Source organism: Citrus clementina, unplaced genomic scaffold (genome assembly GCF_000493195.1).
Source record: "Citrus clementina cultivar Clemenules unplaced genomic scaffold, Citrus_clementina_v1.0 scaffold_1, whole genome shotgun sequence".
NCBI classification, from domain to species: Eukaryota; Viridiplantae; Streptophyta; class Magnoliopsida; order Sapindales; family Rutaceae; genus Citrus; species Citrus x clementina.
Window position 1 is genome coordinate 25030991 of NW_006263303.1, and position 14577 is coordinate 25045567.

The window sequence follows — 14577 nt, forward strand, 5'->3', positions numbered from 1 at the left end:
TGCAAGATTGAGAAAATAAAGATGGGATTTGATTTACACTTTTAAGGACTAGAAGTTGAATGCCTTGTGGTAAGTAACGTAGGCTCTAGCAACTTGGGACATTCGATAGTACTATCTGGGATTTACACAATGGGAAACCTCTAACGAACACGTGCTCGCAGTTGCGTTTTCAAACAATTAAGCTGGAAATTCAAGTTCAATTGCAGGCCCGCGAAATTGAAGCAATTCCACCACGTTGAGGTGCCGAAGAGGATATTGAGGTATCAGTTGTATATATTTCTCCTGGCTCTTCAAAGATATCGCATAAAAACTGCAATAATGAAGAGCCATGTACAATAACACGTTGAAACTGTACAGCACAAAAATCACCAACAACAATGCAAAAATACAAGAAATATCCAAGAGAGCAAACGCAGACTTCCTCTATAAATTAATCAGTAGTAAGTAAAATAAAAATGCATATTCCAAAGCAGAGAAGATACATAATAATAGCATATGATCAAAGATGTTGCAAAAGAAATTAAAATACTAGCCACGTGAATGACCAAAAGATGGAAAAACTTTATTTTGCATCATCATCATCACAATACAGAAGTCCTTCTAGACTCATAAAACTACACGAAACCTAACCACTCTTGGAATGTTTGGCAATTAACTACCTACAGTTGCTACAATGCTAACACTCATAAAATATTCATTGTGAATCAACGTAGAAAATTTAGAATATGTACTGAACTGTCTTATAAAACAACCCAAAATGCAACTTTCTCCAAATTCATTTTCATTGCAACTTTTTTATTGTTTTTAAAATATAAAATTCAGTTGGGAAAAAAATGATTATTCGGCGTATAATGCAACCCTATTATAGGTTTGAAAAATTAGATAGAGTTTAATCATAATAATAACCAAAAATATAAAGCACAAAAAATCAGAATATCAGAATATAAAAACGAACAAACTAGCCTCCAAGGAGACTATACCATACATGTCACTCTACTAATCCAACACATATACATACATACATACATACATACATAACTTTACGTTTTAGTAATCTTACGAATTATTAAAAAAAATTTCATTAGCATGATGGCACCCTTTTTTTTTTAGTTGTTATTTCCGTGACCACTTATTTTAATGAAGTTTTCTACCACTTACGTGTTGAAAAGTCAAGCATGCAATTGTTGAGCTAGTATGTAGATTTTGACTACAATTGCATGACAAAGTTGACACCGATTGCCAAATTTGTCAATTTGACAAATTGAAGCCAAATTGAATGTTGTGATAAGTAAACATTCATTGCCTATAAATAGAAAGGAGAGAAAGAGATTTCATCCATCCCAATTAAGAGAATTGAGAGCAATTGAAAGTGAAGCAATTTGAGAGATTTAAGAGAGCTTCCACTTAAGTGTTCTAATGATGATTCAGTTAGGTATAATGGGGTTATAGCTTTTAAGAGCTTTTCTCACTTTTATAAATTCCCATTATTAATAAAATTTTAAGTCTTTGCATATGGACGTAGGCTTTATGTCGAACCACGTAAAATTATTGTGTCATATTTTCTTTGTATTTAATTGCGCCACATTTATATTTCTCTAGAAGTCGCAGTAATTGTTCAGCTTATGCTTTTGCAATAATTGGTATCAGAGCCGGAAGTTCGTGCTTAGGGTATACGGCACTGTTCACGTATATAACATTGTTCACGTATACGATACTATTCACATATACGATATTGTTCATTGATACAGTGGAGTCGGCAATTTATACATGGGAGACAATCTATTGTAAGTAGTATGTATTTTTGCAAGTCTAGAAAAGTTTTATCAACAAAGCAATAAAAGCCTAAGAAGAGTTTTAAGTGGGACCGTTGCGACCCCTCAATTTTCTTGGGAATTTTCCTGATGCATTTATTCACGTGAAATTAACATCACAGATGTTGTTTTTCAAGTGTAAATAGTTGTTAAAGGCACTGATCAATTGAGTTAAGAAAAATAGCAGAGGCATCGTCGTCGTCTTTATCAACAAGGACTATTGTGACTAATGAAAAATTTAAAGTGGAGAAATTTAATAGTACCAATAATTTTAGTATGTGCCAATGTGAGGTGTTGGATGTCTTATGTCAGCAAGAGTTAGAGCTCGCTCTTGAAGAAAAACCTAACAAGATAGATGACAAAGAGTGGATAAAAATCAATAGATAAGCATGTGGTACTATTCGCTTATGTCTGGCTAAAAATCAAAAGTACTCTGTCTGGCTAAACATATAAAATAATTTTTCTTTAGGACACAATACTTTTACGTGGTTCGGCGTAAAACCTATGTACACGGGCAAAAACTAAAAGATAATTGTACTAATACTGAGAATTTGCAAAAGTGTAAAAAACTCTAAAAACCCACAATCTCAATACACCCAATTGAATCCTCACTAGAACACTCAAGTAGAAGCTCTCTCAAATCTCTCAAATTACTTCACTTGCAATTGCTCTCAATTCTTTCAATTGAGATGGATAGAAACTTTTCTTCTCTTCTCTATTTATAGGCAAACAATGCTTACCTACCACAACATTTAATTTAGCTTCAATTTGCCAAATTGAAAAATTTGACAATCGGTGCCAACTTTATCACGCATTTGTAGTCAAAATCTACATGCTAGCTCAACAAATAACCCACTTGAACAATACCAAACCCACCAATGGATACGTCAACAAGTTAGGGAACATCTTCGACTAGCAACTTGATTTTTTGTCCAAAATACTTAAAGAAAACGAGTCTTGGGGCAAAAATTTCGAGTTCTTTCATATTCCAACAATAACTGATGGTTAGGTAATTCAATTGGACTGAATGTCAAAAAATTGGCTATTAAATTATTATTATTTTTGTCTCACCGCCATTATCTTCTTTCTTCTCTTTCCTTCTTCAAACTTGTGTTGCTGCCAAATTCAATTTTTCTTCTTCTTTCTTTTTGACTATGGAATTCGAATCAATCAAATCTCCAAGTGGGAGAATGTAAAAAATGTGGGCTTTACTCTTTCTAGAAGAGGTGGAATTTTAGAAGAGGTGAAATTTCACAGTAAAAAAGAAAGAAGAAGAAAAATTGAACTTGACAGCAGCACAAGTTTGAAGAAAGAAAGAGAAGAAAGAAGATAATGGCGGTGAGATAAAAATAATAATAATTTAATAGCCAATTTTTTGGCTATAAAAAGGCGAGTTCCCCATTTCATTTGTGCATCCAATTTTGGTGAGAGAATAAAAGTAGAGAACTTGAGTGATTTTAAGAGCTTAAAATTATAAAGCTCTTGTGAGTCTGGTGAGTGAGAGATTATGTGTATTGAGATTATGGGAAATGAGTCAAAATATTACAATACTTGTAATTCTCATGTCACTAGTATAATATTTTTCTTTTGTTTTCGCCCGTGGATGTAGGCTAAAAACCGAACCACATAATTTTCCAGTGTCCTCTTTTGTGTTTGTTCTTAATTTTCTTCCAATTTCATTTTAGCTGCGACCCTACTTCACCCACTAATTTCCTAACCCTACTTCACCCACCAATTTCCTAACACTGAAGACCCAACAACCTTTAAATTTAATAGATCTAAAGATTCGCACACATCCAATTGATCAAGAAGTGGACAATTGTGTATGAAAAACTCAAGAATCTCCCTGTTAACACACGAACCATCAAAAGAGAGAGATCTTGAGACTTCATACCAGACAGACAAGATGGGTTTTTTAGGATCTCATAACACCCTTGTGGAGATATGCAAGCAGATTGACAAGAGAAGATCAATTCAAGCTTTTGAACTCTCTTGGTTAACGCTGTGCAAATCCAATTTGTAAGGCTACCCCCATGAGAATCACCCAAATCAAAACCAAAATTTATTGTAAATGCTTTTATGCTTAAAGCTCTATGCGTTTCTGAGAGTTTATTCACCCAATTAACGTACTTGCAAGTTTTTTTCTCTACCGGCCACTACTGGATTAAAAGATTTTGAGTAGACAATTGGGTTCCAGCTTGAAGCTTGAAAGATCAAAGAAGTGGTGAAACTCTATAAATATCTCCATCTACGAGAAAGAGCGCTACTCCTCACAGCGTCCTTAAGATTTAAGCGAGGAATAATATTAATAAGAATATCATCCCAGAGAAGACTCACCCGATCCTCCTCCAAAACATTCATCGTGCGGTGCAGATCGGTTATTAAAAAAAAAAAATACAAATGAAAATCATCAACATTCATTATAATGTTTCAAAGTTAATTAACAACTATCCGTGATAAATAAAAAAATTATAAAAAATGCGGAAAGCAAGAATAATAATAATATTCAAGAAAATTATGTAATACCTAATCTGCAGGTAGGCATCTAGAGTAGAAGTCTGCTGTGCTATCTTCTTACTGATTTACTCTGAAAAAGTCTCCTAACTTTGCCCTAAATACGACCCAACAATTTTGCAAGCAAGTTCAAAGCGTAACGTTTTGCTATAAAACATTTTATTTGGGAGAATGGTCTAATTTGTTTATTTTTACCATTTTGGTCCTTCATATTTTTATAGTTGCACATTGCATCCTAATCTTATAATTTTCTTCTTCTAAATTTACCGCTGAATGATTAATGGGAATCTTAACATACAAAATTCTTCTTTATCTTTTGACAAATATATCATATTAGATTAATGAGTACTTTTCCAATCAGAATTCTCATAATTTATTAGAATACAAGAACAAATTTTACAATATTGTAAATTCGTTTCCAGGAACCCTCATAGAAGATTTCTATAGGTTAACAGAATACCAACAAAGTTATAATAACAAATGTACTCAAAGACTGCTTCTTTTTTTTTTTTTTTACAATTTTAATATTAGGAATATCATGGGTAATTAAAAGGCTATATATATATATGGATCAAATCCTTGAACAAAAAGTGATGATAGAAGTAATTGATTGCAAGTTCAATGCGAGCGTCTTTAGTTACAAGTATTATCTGTTAAAGAGATAAACAAACAGGTAAAACTCAAAATTTTAAGAAAAAGGTTGAGAATTTGTTTTGGATTATCATCAAACCTCAAATCTCTGTTAGATCCTACAGTCTTGTTACGTGCGCATTAAGACTTAAATTAATATATGTGCTAATTTTGTATTCTAATCTCCAAGTTTTTGGAATATTGCTGTTGAAAGAGAGGGCGAGGCAATATCAATACGCCATGACAATTACAGCCAACATATCAAACAATCAGGTGATAAAGTGCAATATATTATCAGAGTACGTAAGGTGTACTTGGTGCATAATAAACGAGAGGAATATGGTCATGTGTATGAAATGCCAATAAGGTAGAACGAGTATAATAACCATCTCATCTAATACTTCTTAAGTTAATGCCAAGATATTAATATAGTTTATCTGGAGTGTAAGTCTTTGCAGAATGGTGGCATGCCTTCATCAACAAGCCAACCCCAAAAGAAATGCACTTTTAGGTTTAGCAACAGTAATCAAATTAAAATATGCATACACATTCAATCAAACACTAATTAACTCATCGCAAGTGTTCAACTCAAGAGTCTTCAATTGAGGTAAATAGCATATAGTTGAATCATGAACGAAACCTCATAATACAAAACAGTCTATGCTTCTGTTACATTAGCTGTATGCTACAGAAATATTATTCTAAGAGCCAATCGCCAAACCAAGTCATTAAATAGCAATTTTGGTTTCCCTTCCAAATGAACATCCTATTGGCAGAAAAAGAAGCAGTTTGCCGGCGGCTTTCAGGAAGAAGCGAGCCGGTGAGTCCACACATGAACGCTTACAGTTATACATTATTAAGATTGATGATAGCATTGAGAGTTTTTGCTTTCGAATCGATCAAGATTGAGGCCTAAAGAACTAAAAGTTCAACGCCTTGACGTAACTTAGCCTCTCGCAGCTTGGTACAATCTTTAGCATTACCACAACCAAATGAATAATTGGTACGGTTAACAACCATTTTCTCGAGCGTCGTTGCATTTTCAAGTATGTAAAATGCAAGTTCAAGATCAATTGGGCGCCCAAGAAACCCATGTAACTCCACCAGCTTGAGGTGTTGATGAGAGTGTCGAGGAACCTTTCTTCTTCTTCCTACTTTATAGCCATTGTAATCAAACTGCAACAAAAGTACAGAACCACATCAACTTGATGAGCATTATTCTTGCTAGAAAGGGGGAAAAAAATAAATAAATAAAAGATGCAACAATAAAAAACAAGCACCACGTCAAGTTGATCAACATCATGCTTGCTAGAAGGAAAAGATATCTGAGCAACTAAACTCTGAAATTTTCCTACAGTTAACAGTACAGAAAATTGTCCTTAAAAAAGTCCAATTTTGTTGGATACACAGAGAACATCAAATGCAACTCTGTTTCACACACTTCAGCCTTTTTGGGTAGTACAATAATATCTGACTGACTAAAAGCAAAGAAGCATATCAATGAGCATATAGAATATAAATGGATAAGATATTCAACATTTGAATAGATCACCCGCACTAACGATTATTGCAAAACAGGAAGTTGAGCATCCAAAATCTCAACTAGATTATTACAGCTCTGCAAAACCTGTTCATTCCTAGAATGCATTGCAATTTATTAAAACTTCCACATTTTTAAAGCTCTTAAACAAAATTACAATACTATAATGTGTTGTTTGAGTCATTAGATTGCATGTAATGCAGCCCACAGCCATATATTTTTAAGGGAAATAGAAACCAACTACTGGATGGTGGAAATTGTGTTTTCCATTCCATGGGCATTTATTTTTGAATTTGAAAAAAAAAAAAAAAAAAAAGCCGCTGTGTAAGACACAGCAACAAAGTTGTAGAATGAGTCCGAAAAGTAATTAGTCTGACCCTCTGAACTCAGAAAGGTGCGAAGTCAAAAAGCAAAGTTCAAGCCTCATAGCAAACAGAGCTTTCAACACTCTTTTCTTACTTCATACACGAAACACCCTTAATATCAAGCGGATTTTTAAGCCACCTCTATTATAATCTTCAAGTTCATGGAGTAGTGTTTTTGACAGAGTCAGAGAGAGAATATCGTATCAAATGCAAGGCTATAATAATCTTACTAAAGTTGAATAACTTTTAACAGATATGACCTTTTTGGTACATTGTAAGTCAGGAATTTAATCTTAAGTAATATCTGGATAATATCGCAATAATTGCAGTAACCAAAACAAACAATTTAAGCCTGAAGTACCAAATAGTGTCAGGTTACTTCGCTGATGTCTTTCAAATACTTAATAAAGATACGAGAGGACTATAGTATATAATACTGAAGAAACCGACAAGATACGACTATTACTATAGCCATCTATCCTAATCGAACCTTTTCAGCCAAAATAAGTAATACATTAAAACATTTACCTGAACTATGAGCGTTTGCAAAAAGGGACATGCCTTCATTATGGAAGCCAAACCAAGTAGGCTTTCACGATTAAGTGTAGCAACCCTAAGATGTAAGTGGGTTAGATTGGGCAATTCATGCTCCGAGAATTGCGCATATAACTGAAAAAAAGATATGAAATTAGATAAAAGAAAGAAAAAAGTTAAAATAAAATGTGAATATGCCTCAAATATTGACCTCATCGCAGCTGTCCAATTCAAGAGTCTTCAGTTGAGGAAAACAGCTTGTAATCGGGCCAACAACATTCCTTACTCGAGTTAGCATAACCCCACGGAAAGATATATCAACAAGCTGGGGAGCATTCTCGATATGTAACTTCAATTCTTGTCCTGGTCCAAAATATTTGAAAGACAAAAGATTTGGGGTGGAAATCTTGATTTCGTTCAATCTGTAGCAAGTGCTGATGCGTAGGTGTTTCAATTGGATTGCAGAACCAACAACCTTTAGGCTTACCAGAGTTTCAGAGCGGACAACAGATAATTGATCAAGAAGCGGACAGTTATGTAAAATAAACTCAAGAATTTCTCCAGTGACATTCACGCTAAAAAGGCGAAGGGATCTTAAATACTTGACGCCAGATAACTCACTTTTAAGGTTGTTATAACAGTTTTCCAGAAATGTGTAATTCTTAAGCCTTGGCCACAACTCCAACTCAAAGATTTGAACCCTTTTTGATAATGCCGAGTAAACCCAATTGGTGATTTCACTTTCATGTAAGTCCTTAGAATACAAACATAATCTAAACTTATTTATACTTGAACCTCTATGCAGTTGTAAGACTTTATCAATACAAGTTGGATCACTTATACAGTTTGAAGATTCTGTTATTCCATCAAAGTCAAGAACAGTGGTAAAAGTCCACAAATATTTCCATCTACTGGAAAGAACAGAAGTCTTTGCAGCTTCCTTAAGTGGCAATCGAGAGATAATATTGATAAGAATATCATCTGGGAGTAGACTCATCAAATCCTCTACAATTTCGCCCTGCTTTAGGATCAAGTTGAAAACAAAAAAAAAATAAAAAAAAAATAAAAACTAAAATCAAACACTCTCACGGATATCAAAATCAGTACCAAAAAATATAATAACGCCACAAACACAAAAACTATGAAAAACTAAATCAAGTAATACCTTCACTTCACGAGTAGCAGGGGTAATTCGCGGTCTCTTCCTCATTTCCTGTGAAATTTAAAATTAATATCCCAGATAACTTCATTTCTAAATTAAACTACTAAAGATACTGTGCATGTCAAGATCGAGAGAAGAAGAGCCACTACTGACCGCAAAACTTTGTGATGGGTTTGCCTTCCAGCGATATGGATGCGGCGCGGTGGTTGCTGGGCTCAGAGATTTAATGCAATAATTAACCGTAAAGATTGAGTGAAGAACAGTAATAACTAACCGTAGAAGCTTGTGTTGTGACAATATCGGCTGGGTTTCGCTGGTGACCGTGGCCGTAGCAGGACTGCGACGGTGATGGCTTTGGGAAAGTAGTTGCTGAGTGGACAGGACTGGCTTTTGAAATTGGCTTAGCTTTAAATGGTTTTGGCCTGTACTTAATTTAAAAAAATAAATAAAAAATGGTCGCTGTAATTTATTTTGAAAAGATAAATAAACGGACATGGAATGATAACTTTGGCCCTCAGAGTCTAAAGAAATAAGAGTCAAAAGCAGTCAATGGACCTATTTGACAAAAAACAAAATTAGCGGGTGTAAAGTAATGATTCGATAGCAAGGGTCACGTTGTCGTAAACTTCGAAAAGCCGACACTGTTGATGGTGATAGCCTACCGATGAGTCACACGCACACAGTATGGCCATGGATCAAAGCCTTCAAATCAACATATAGATTGAAGACCGTAACATAACATATTGTTCTAAATCTCCGACTGTTGAAAGAGTGAAGACTAATGTTGTCAAATATGAAATATTAGAAGGGTAGCATAGCAAATACTAACTCCTTAAAAGCTTATTGACAGACATGATCTTCTAGTACAATTACTGCTAATTAACACGTTGTTATATTCTTAATTTACACTTGGATAATTAACATATGATGATACCAATTATATACAGTTACCATATACGAGCAGTCAAGTGCAAAACCGCAAATGCTCACGTACAAGTGGCCATCCCATCTTCCCAAACTTTTATAACTTGCATACGTTAACTGTACATGGCAAGCACTTGGGGTGGCTTTGCATTACTGTTTACAACTTCCAACAAAAAAAAAGTAGGAAAAAAAAGTGGGGAAAGTAAAAGCAGAGACATGAAATAATAATTAAGCAGTAAAGTAATGTAAAATGAGGGCGTTGTCGGTGAGAGCGAGTCCTGGTCGAAAACGACTGACCCTGCCAGTAACTGACAAATCACAAAATCCATGAATCTCTTTGACACAATCTCAGGAACCCCACTTTGCAAATTTCTCCTGTCTTATTGTTCTTTCTTTCTTTATTTCTTTCACTCACTTCAATTTGGCTTTTATTAAGTGGAGTCTCAAACACCGAGTCCAAGCAGACTGCCTCATTTTGGAACATGCTTCTAAAATCAAAAGTACATTATTGATGTTTGAAAATGCTGTGTCTTAAAGCAGAAGCCTTAGACGACCAAAACCAAGAACAAGAACAGAACTATTACCATCAAAATCTGGCTTCCTCATCTTCCCCCAGTTCTATTACTGGCAATAGCAATGGCAATAGTTTCATTCTCCCAATCAACTTGTAAGGCTTCACATTCACTCTCTCTCTCTCTGTCTGCATATTCATTTTCTTCAGTTGTTTCCATATTAAATTGTTTTTTTCTTCTTTATTTGTAATCATCTGCTTGTGTTGCGTACAGGGCTAGCTCCATTCATAGATTTTTGTGGAAGAAGGGCAGGTCATTTTCTTCTGGAGATGGGTTCCTTACTTCTTCTGATTTCGAGGTACTTCCATTTTCTATATTTCACTTTATTTATTTATTTATTTTTTTTTGACCGCTTGCAATTTTTCACTTTAAAAATATTATCAAAATTGTTTCGAACCTCAGGTCTCTAAGCTGCAGGACAAAACAAGTGGAGAGAAATGTCTTTACAAAAACCAGCTTCAGCAAGATGTGAGGAAATTCTATGTCCCTCTTTCTTTTTTCTTTTTTCTTTTTTCCAAGTTGACTTGCGAATTTTTGTGTCCAGATTTGTCCTTATCTTGTGCTTCTCATGTAATGAGGGTTTGGATTAGTGTGTGGTGGGCCTTTTATGGGCTGTTATCGTTTTAAGTGTTATTTAGTTTGTATTTTGTTTGATGGGAGAATTTTAAAGACACTGATGTGACTGGGGAATTCCGGTGCCAAACCAGAGCTTGAGAGTCATGAAAGATCATCTAACACTCTTGACGATGGATGATGCTAAGATGTCATAAATCTTGCCCCTTTTTTTATTAATTAATTCTTTTGAGGCTGCGTAGAATGTTAGCCTAAGTGTGCAAACATTTGCTTGCTTGCTTGCTGAGTGTTGTTAGACTGCCGAATTTGTATTTTGATGAATGTTATCAAATGAGCTTCTACATATGCGACGACATGGATGTTACAGGTTAAACAGTTGCAAAAACAGTTGCAAGAAGAGATTGACCTGCGCTTGGCTCTAGCGAGTGCTGTTGAGCATTCTGATTCAACCTCAAATTCTACCTGCCAGCTTCCAGATAAGGTCAATATCTCTCTATTTGGGATCTGCTTCTGTGCTTTATATTCTTCTTTTCTTAGGCTTTTTCATAGATTGCAGGCCCAGGAGCTTCTGGATAGTATAGCTGTCCTGGAGATCACTGTATCTAAGCTTGAACAAGATATGGAAGCCTTGCAATACCAGCTTAGTCAGGAGAGGAATGAGCGTCGTCTTGCTGAGTATCGCTTAAGGCATTTATCTAGTCCTGCATCGTCACTCTCTAATTGCTCTCCTGCTCACTTGAGAGAACTGGTATTCTTGGTAGATTTTACTTTGAAGTGTACTCCGACTGGTTCTATAGTTTTTTAGATAATATATGGACAGTTTGTTAATTCCTTTCCGCTATAACCAAACTAGCAAATTATATAGTCTAGTTCTTTGTTTTCTTGAGTTTAATGTGTCAGAACCATTGGTCCTGCATATGTAGCATAACTCATCTCCTGTGCTTACAACATACTTTTAGCATGTTTTTGGAGGGCTCTTCTCTTCTCTGTCAAGGCTAAGATTAAAATGTTAAAAATCAGTATTTTGATGCAGATCACAAGACCTTATTGTGGATTGAATGATATGAACGTAATGGCTACAAATCAAGTTACTGTGGCAATGCAAAAAAATGATTACTTTATGGAGAATCTTTGGCACCACCCTTGTCACCTATCTGAAGAAATGGTCCTGTGCATGAGGGATATTTTCCTGTTTTTAGGAGATTCTTCCAAGTCCTCATCTTCTGAGCATATGGCTTCGTCTTCTTCACCTCAGGGCCACCTCTCCTATTCCTCTCTGGCATCTTTCTCAGATTCACCCATTATGAATCCCCTAGCAAGAAGTCCCTCTGTCGATATTAATCATGATTCTGAAGTCTTTGCAAGAGATTGCGTGTTTGATCCTTATGGGGTTCTACATAAGGGGGACTTGAGAAGAAGTATTGGAATCTATGGTATGGCAATTGAAGTCTCTTGTTTGTCTGTCGGGAAGAAAGAACTTGAATATGCTGCTATGGCTCTCAAAAGATTTAGGTACACTCTCTATTTGAAATATTAATCCTTTTTCTTTTAGCCTGTATGAACTTTATTGAAGACTGTAGTTAGAAAATGATTTTTTTTTAAATCATTTTTGAAGATCTAAGGAAGTTTGTTTTGAAATCTACAATTTCTTTTCAGTGAAGAACCTGATGTGCTATAGCTTCTGTTCTACCTGTCTTTCACCTGCAGGCTGCTGCTTGAGCATTTAGCCAGGGTGGATATTTCTTTCATGAGTTGCAATGAGAAGCTGGCATTTTGGATCAACTTATATAATGCCTTGATTATGCATGTAACTCTTTTTTGCTCTCCCATACAGCTATTGCCTGTGCCTCTGTGTTTGTATGCTCCTTCAATGAGAATTAAATAACTTGACCTCCAATTGCCTCCATTTTGGATATATGTAGGAGAAATGACGTGATGAATTTATCTTTTTAAAAGTGTGCATGTGATACTTCCTGATTTTACATCTCTTCTTGTTTTGGATTGCCTTTTACTTTTTTCTGTTCTCTCAGGCATATTTAGCTTATGGAGTTCCGACAAGTGAGATGAAGTTTTTGTCATTAATTCAGAAGGTAGATATTATTAACGTATTTAACGTGATATTTTCTTTCCTTCCTTTTCTCTCCCTGATGCTTGGGGCCACCAATGTGACTGAAATACACAATGTGCAGGCCACCTACACAGTTGGAGGCCAATCATTTACTGCAGCTGACATCGAATTCATCATTCTGAAGATGAAACCCCCAGCTCACCGTCCACAAATAGTATGTATACATTATCAAATATATGCTGTTGGAGGCAACTCATTCACTGGAAATGTAGATGAGGAATGCTAACTCATTGACGGAAAATTTATTAAATGAAGAATATTGTCATCAGGTGTGGCCTACTATGGAACACCAACTGCTGAAATGTGGGTCTTCCGCCCAGCTGGATGGTGAATTCACCAAGCAGTGAATGCTCTATATGAATGATTCTATAGGGCTTCACTACCAGCAATCACTGAACCATGAACATTTTTTGTTATATTTTTCTCCAAAAAGAAGATTTGAGAGATTAGTTCTTAAGGAGATGGGAAGGATATGTGATCAAATCACCGATCTCTTGTTACATGTGGAGTTTTTTATTGAGTGGATGGAGTGTTTTCAATCACCTGTTACTGTGTCAGGTGACATTTCTTTCTATTACTATTGTGTCAGGCCCTTGTTCTTGCGCTTCAGAAATTCAAGGTATCTGAGGAGCTTAAGAAGTATTCAATTGATCATCCTGAGCCTCTGCTATCCTTTGCTTTGAGCTGTGGGATGCATTCTTCACCTGCTGTAAGAGCTTGTTGCCTCCTTATTCTTCCTTTGATTAATAAATCTACTCTTATTTTCAAAAGAGAATAAAAAAGGGGGGTAAGAAATCTACTCTTTATTACTAAAGAACTGCGTCACCTCCCAAACTATGATATTCTTGAATTTCTCAATCTTGCTTACAAGTTATTGGAGAGTTGAAGAATGCCTATCCAAGCAATTATTTTTTCATTATTTTTTTTTGGGAACAGATGTCTAATATCAGCTTACTTCTGATATTATGCCTTGTCATGCAGTGTTAGAACTAGAGCTGATTCATTTGAGTAATTTCTTTCATATGCCCAAGGGGGCAAAAAAATTTCATTGGTGTCAAGTAATGCACCTAGAGAGATGATGAAATTTGTGATTGATATCTTACCTTGCGTTGAATTTCTGTTTCATCTTTTCTCAAGAGTTGTTTTCTCTTCTCATTATCAGGTGAGAATCTTTAGGCCTGAAAACGTGACTGAGTTGCTTAAAGAATCGTTGACGGATTATGTCCAAGCATCTGTTGGTATAACCAATAAAGGGAAACTATTGGTCCCAAAATTGTTGCATTGTTATGCCAAAGGCATTGTAGAAGACTCAATGCTGCGTGATTGGATCTGTCAATTCCTCTCGCCAGAGCAAGCTGCCATGGTTAGAGATTGTTCGCCCCATCAAAAGTGGAGCCTCCTCGGTGCTCGAGGATTCTCTGTCCTACCATTCGATTCAAGGTTCCGCTATCTCTTCCTAATGCAGGAGAGGAACCAATAGCCCTGACGAGAAGCATATAAGTTACATGTACAATGGCAGGTTCTGATTACCATTTTCATGTACAATATTTTGTCCATTTATTAATATTGTTCGTTATTTGTACATTTCTCTTATTGTAGCATGAAATAGTATTTGCATTATTTTGCGAGCTGTGTATTGTACAGAATTAGTTTCTACCCAATTTTCTATCCAACCTCCTAAGTCCTAAATCTAAGTGCTTCAAGAGGGAAGCAGAGTTTCAAAATTTGGACGCACAATCTTTTAAATTGTACACGGGTGAATAAAGTAGAAACAGAAATTGTTTAATTTACCCCGCTATTTATGGTTTTTTTTTTTTTTTTTTT

At 35.4% G+C, this 14577-nt stretch overlaps 2 protein-coding genes across 6 annotated transcripts; one reads left to right on the forward strand and one right to left on the reverse strand.

Annotated features, from left to right (window-relative positions):
* Window positions 1–5813: 5813 nt before the first annotated feature.
* On the reverse strand, window positions 5814–9060 carry LOC18055595 (FBD-associated F-box protein At4g10400). 4 transcript variants are annotated; one of them, XM_024178600.1, is made up of 5 exons: window positions 8831–9060; window positions 8560–8607; window positions 7606–8415; window positions 7389–7529; window positions 5814–6131 (listed from the first exon to the last, which is right to left on the reverse strand). In XM_024178600.1, the coding sequence occupies exons 2-5, from the start codon at window positions 8602–8604 to the stop codon at window positions 5868–5870; spliced, it is 1260 nt and encodes a 419-aa protein (XP_024034368.1). In that variant the 5' UTR covers window positions 8605–8607; window positions 8831–9060; the 3' UTR covers window positions 5814–5867. The 4 variants fall into 4 exon arrangements, with proteins under 4 accessions (XP_024034368.1, XP_006452926.1, XP_006452925.2 ...); XM_006452863.2 differs by having other exon boundaries at window positions 7606–8412; window positions 8831–9059; XM_006452862.2 differs by having other exon boundaries at window positions 7606–8412; window positions 8710–9059.
* A 645-nt stretch (window positions 9061–9705) lies between these two features.
* On the forward strand, window positions 9706–14526 carry LOC18055596. 2 transcript variants are annotated; one of them, XM_024178546.1, is made up of 11 exons: window positions 9706–10147; window positions 10266–10350; window positions 10455–10520; window positions 10993–11106; window positions 11182–11373; window positions 11659–12137; window positions 12333–12432; window positions 12656–12715; window positions 12815–12907; window positions 13343–13462; window positions 13916–14526. In XM_024178546.1, the coding sequence occupies exons 1-11, from the start codon at window positions 10002–10004 to the stop codon at window positions 14231–14233; spliced, it is 1773 nt and encodes a 590-aa protein (XP_024034314.1). In that variant the 5' UTR covers window positions 9706–10001; the 3' UTR covers window positions 14234–14526. The 2 variants fall into 2 exon arrangements, with proteins under 2 accessions (XP_024034314.1, XP_024034315.1); XM_024178547.1 differs by lacking the exon at window positions 13343–13462.
* The last annotated feature ends 51 nt before the right edge of the window (window positions 14527–14577 follow it).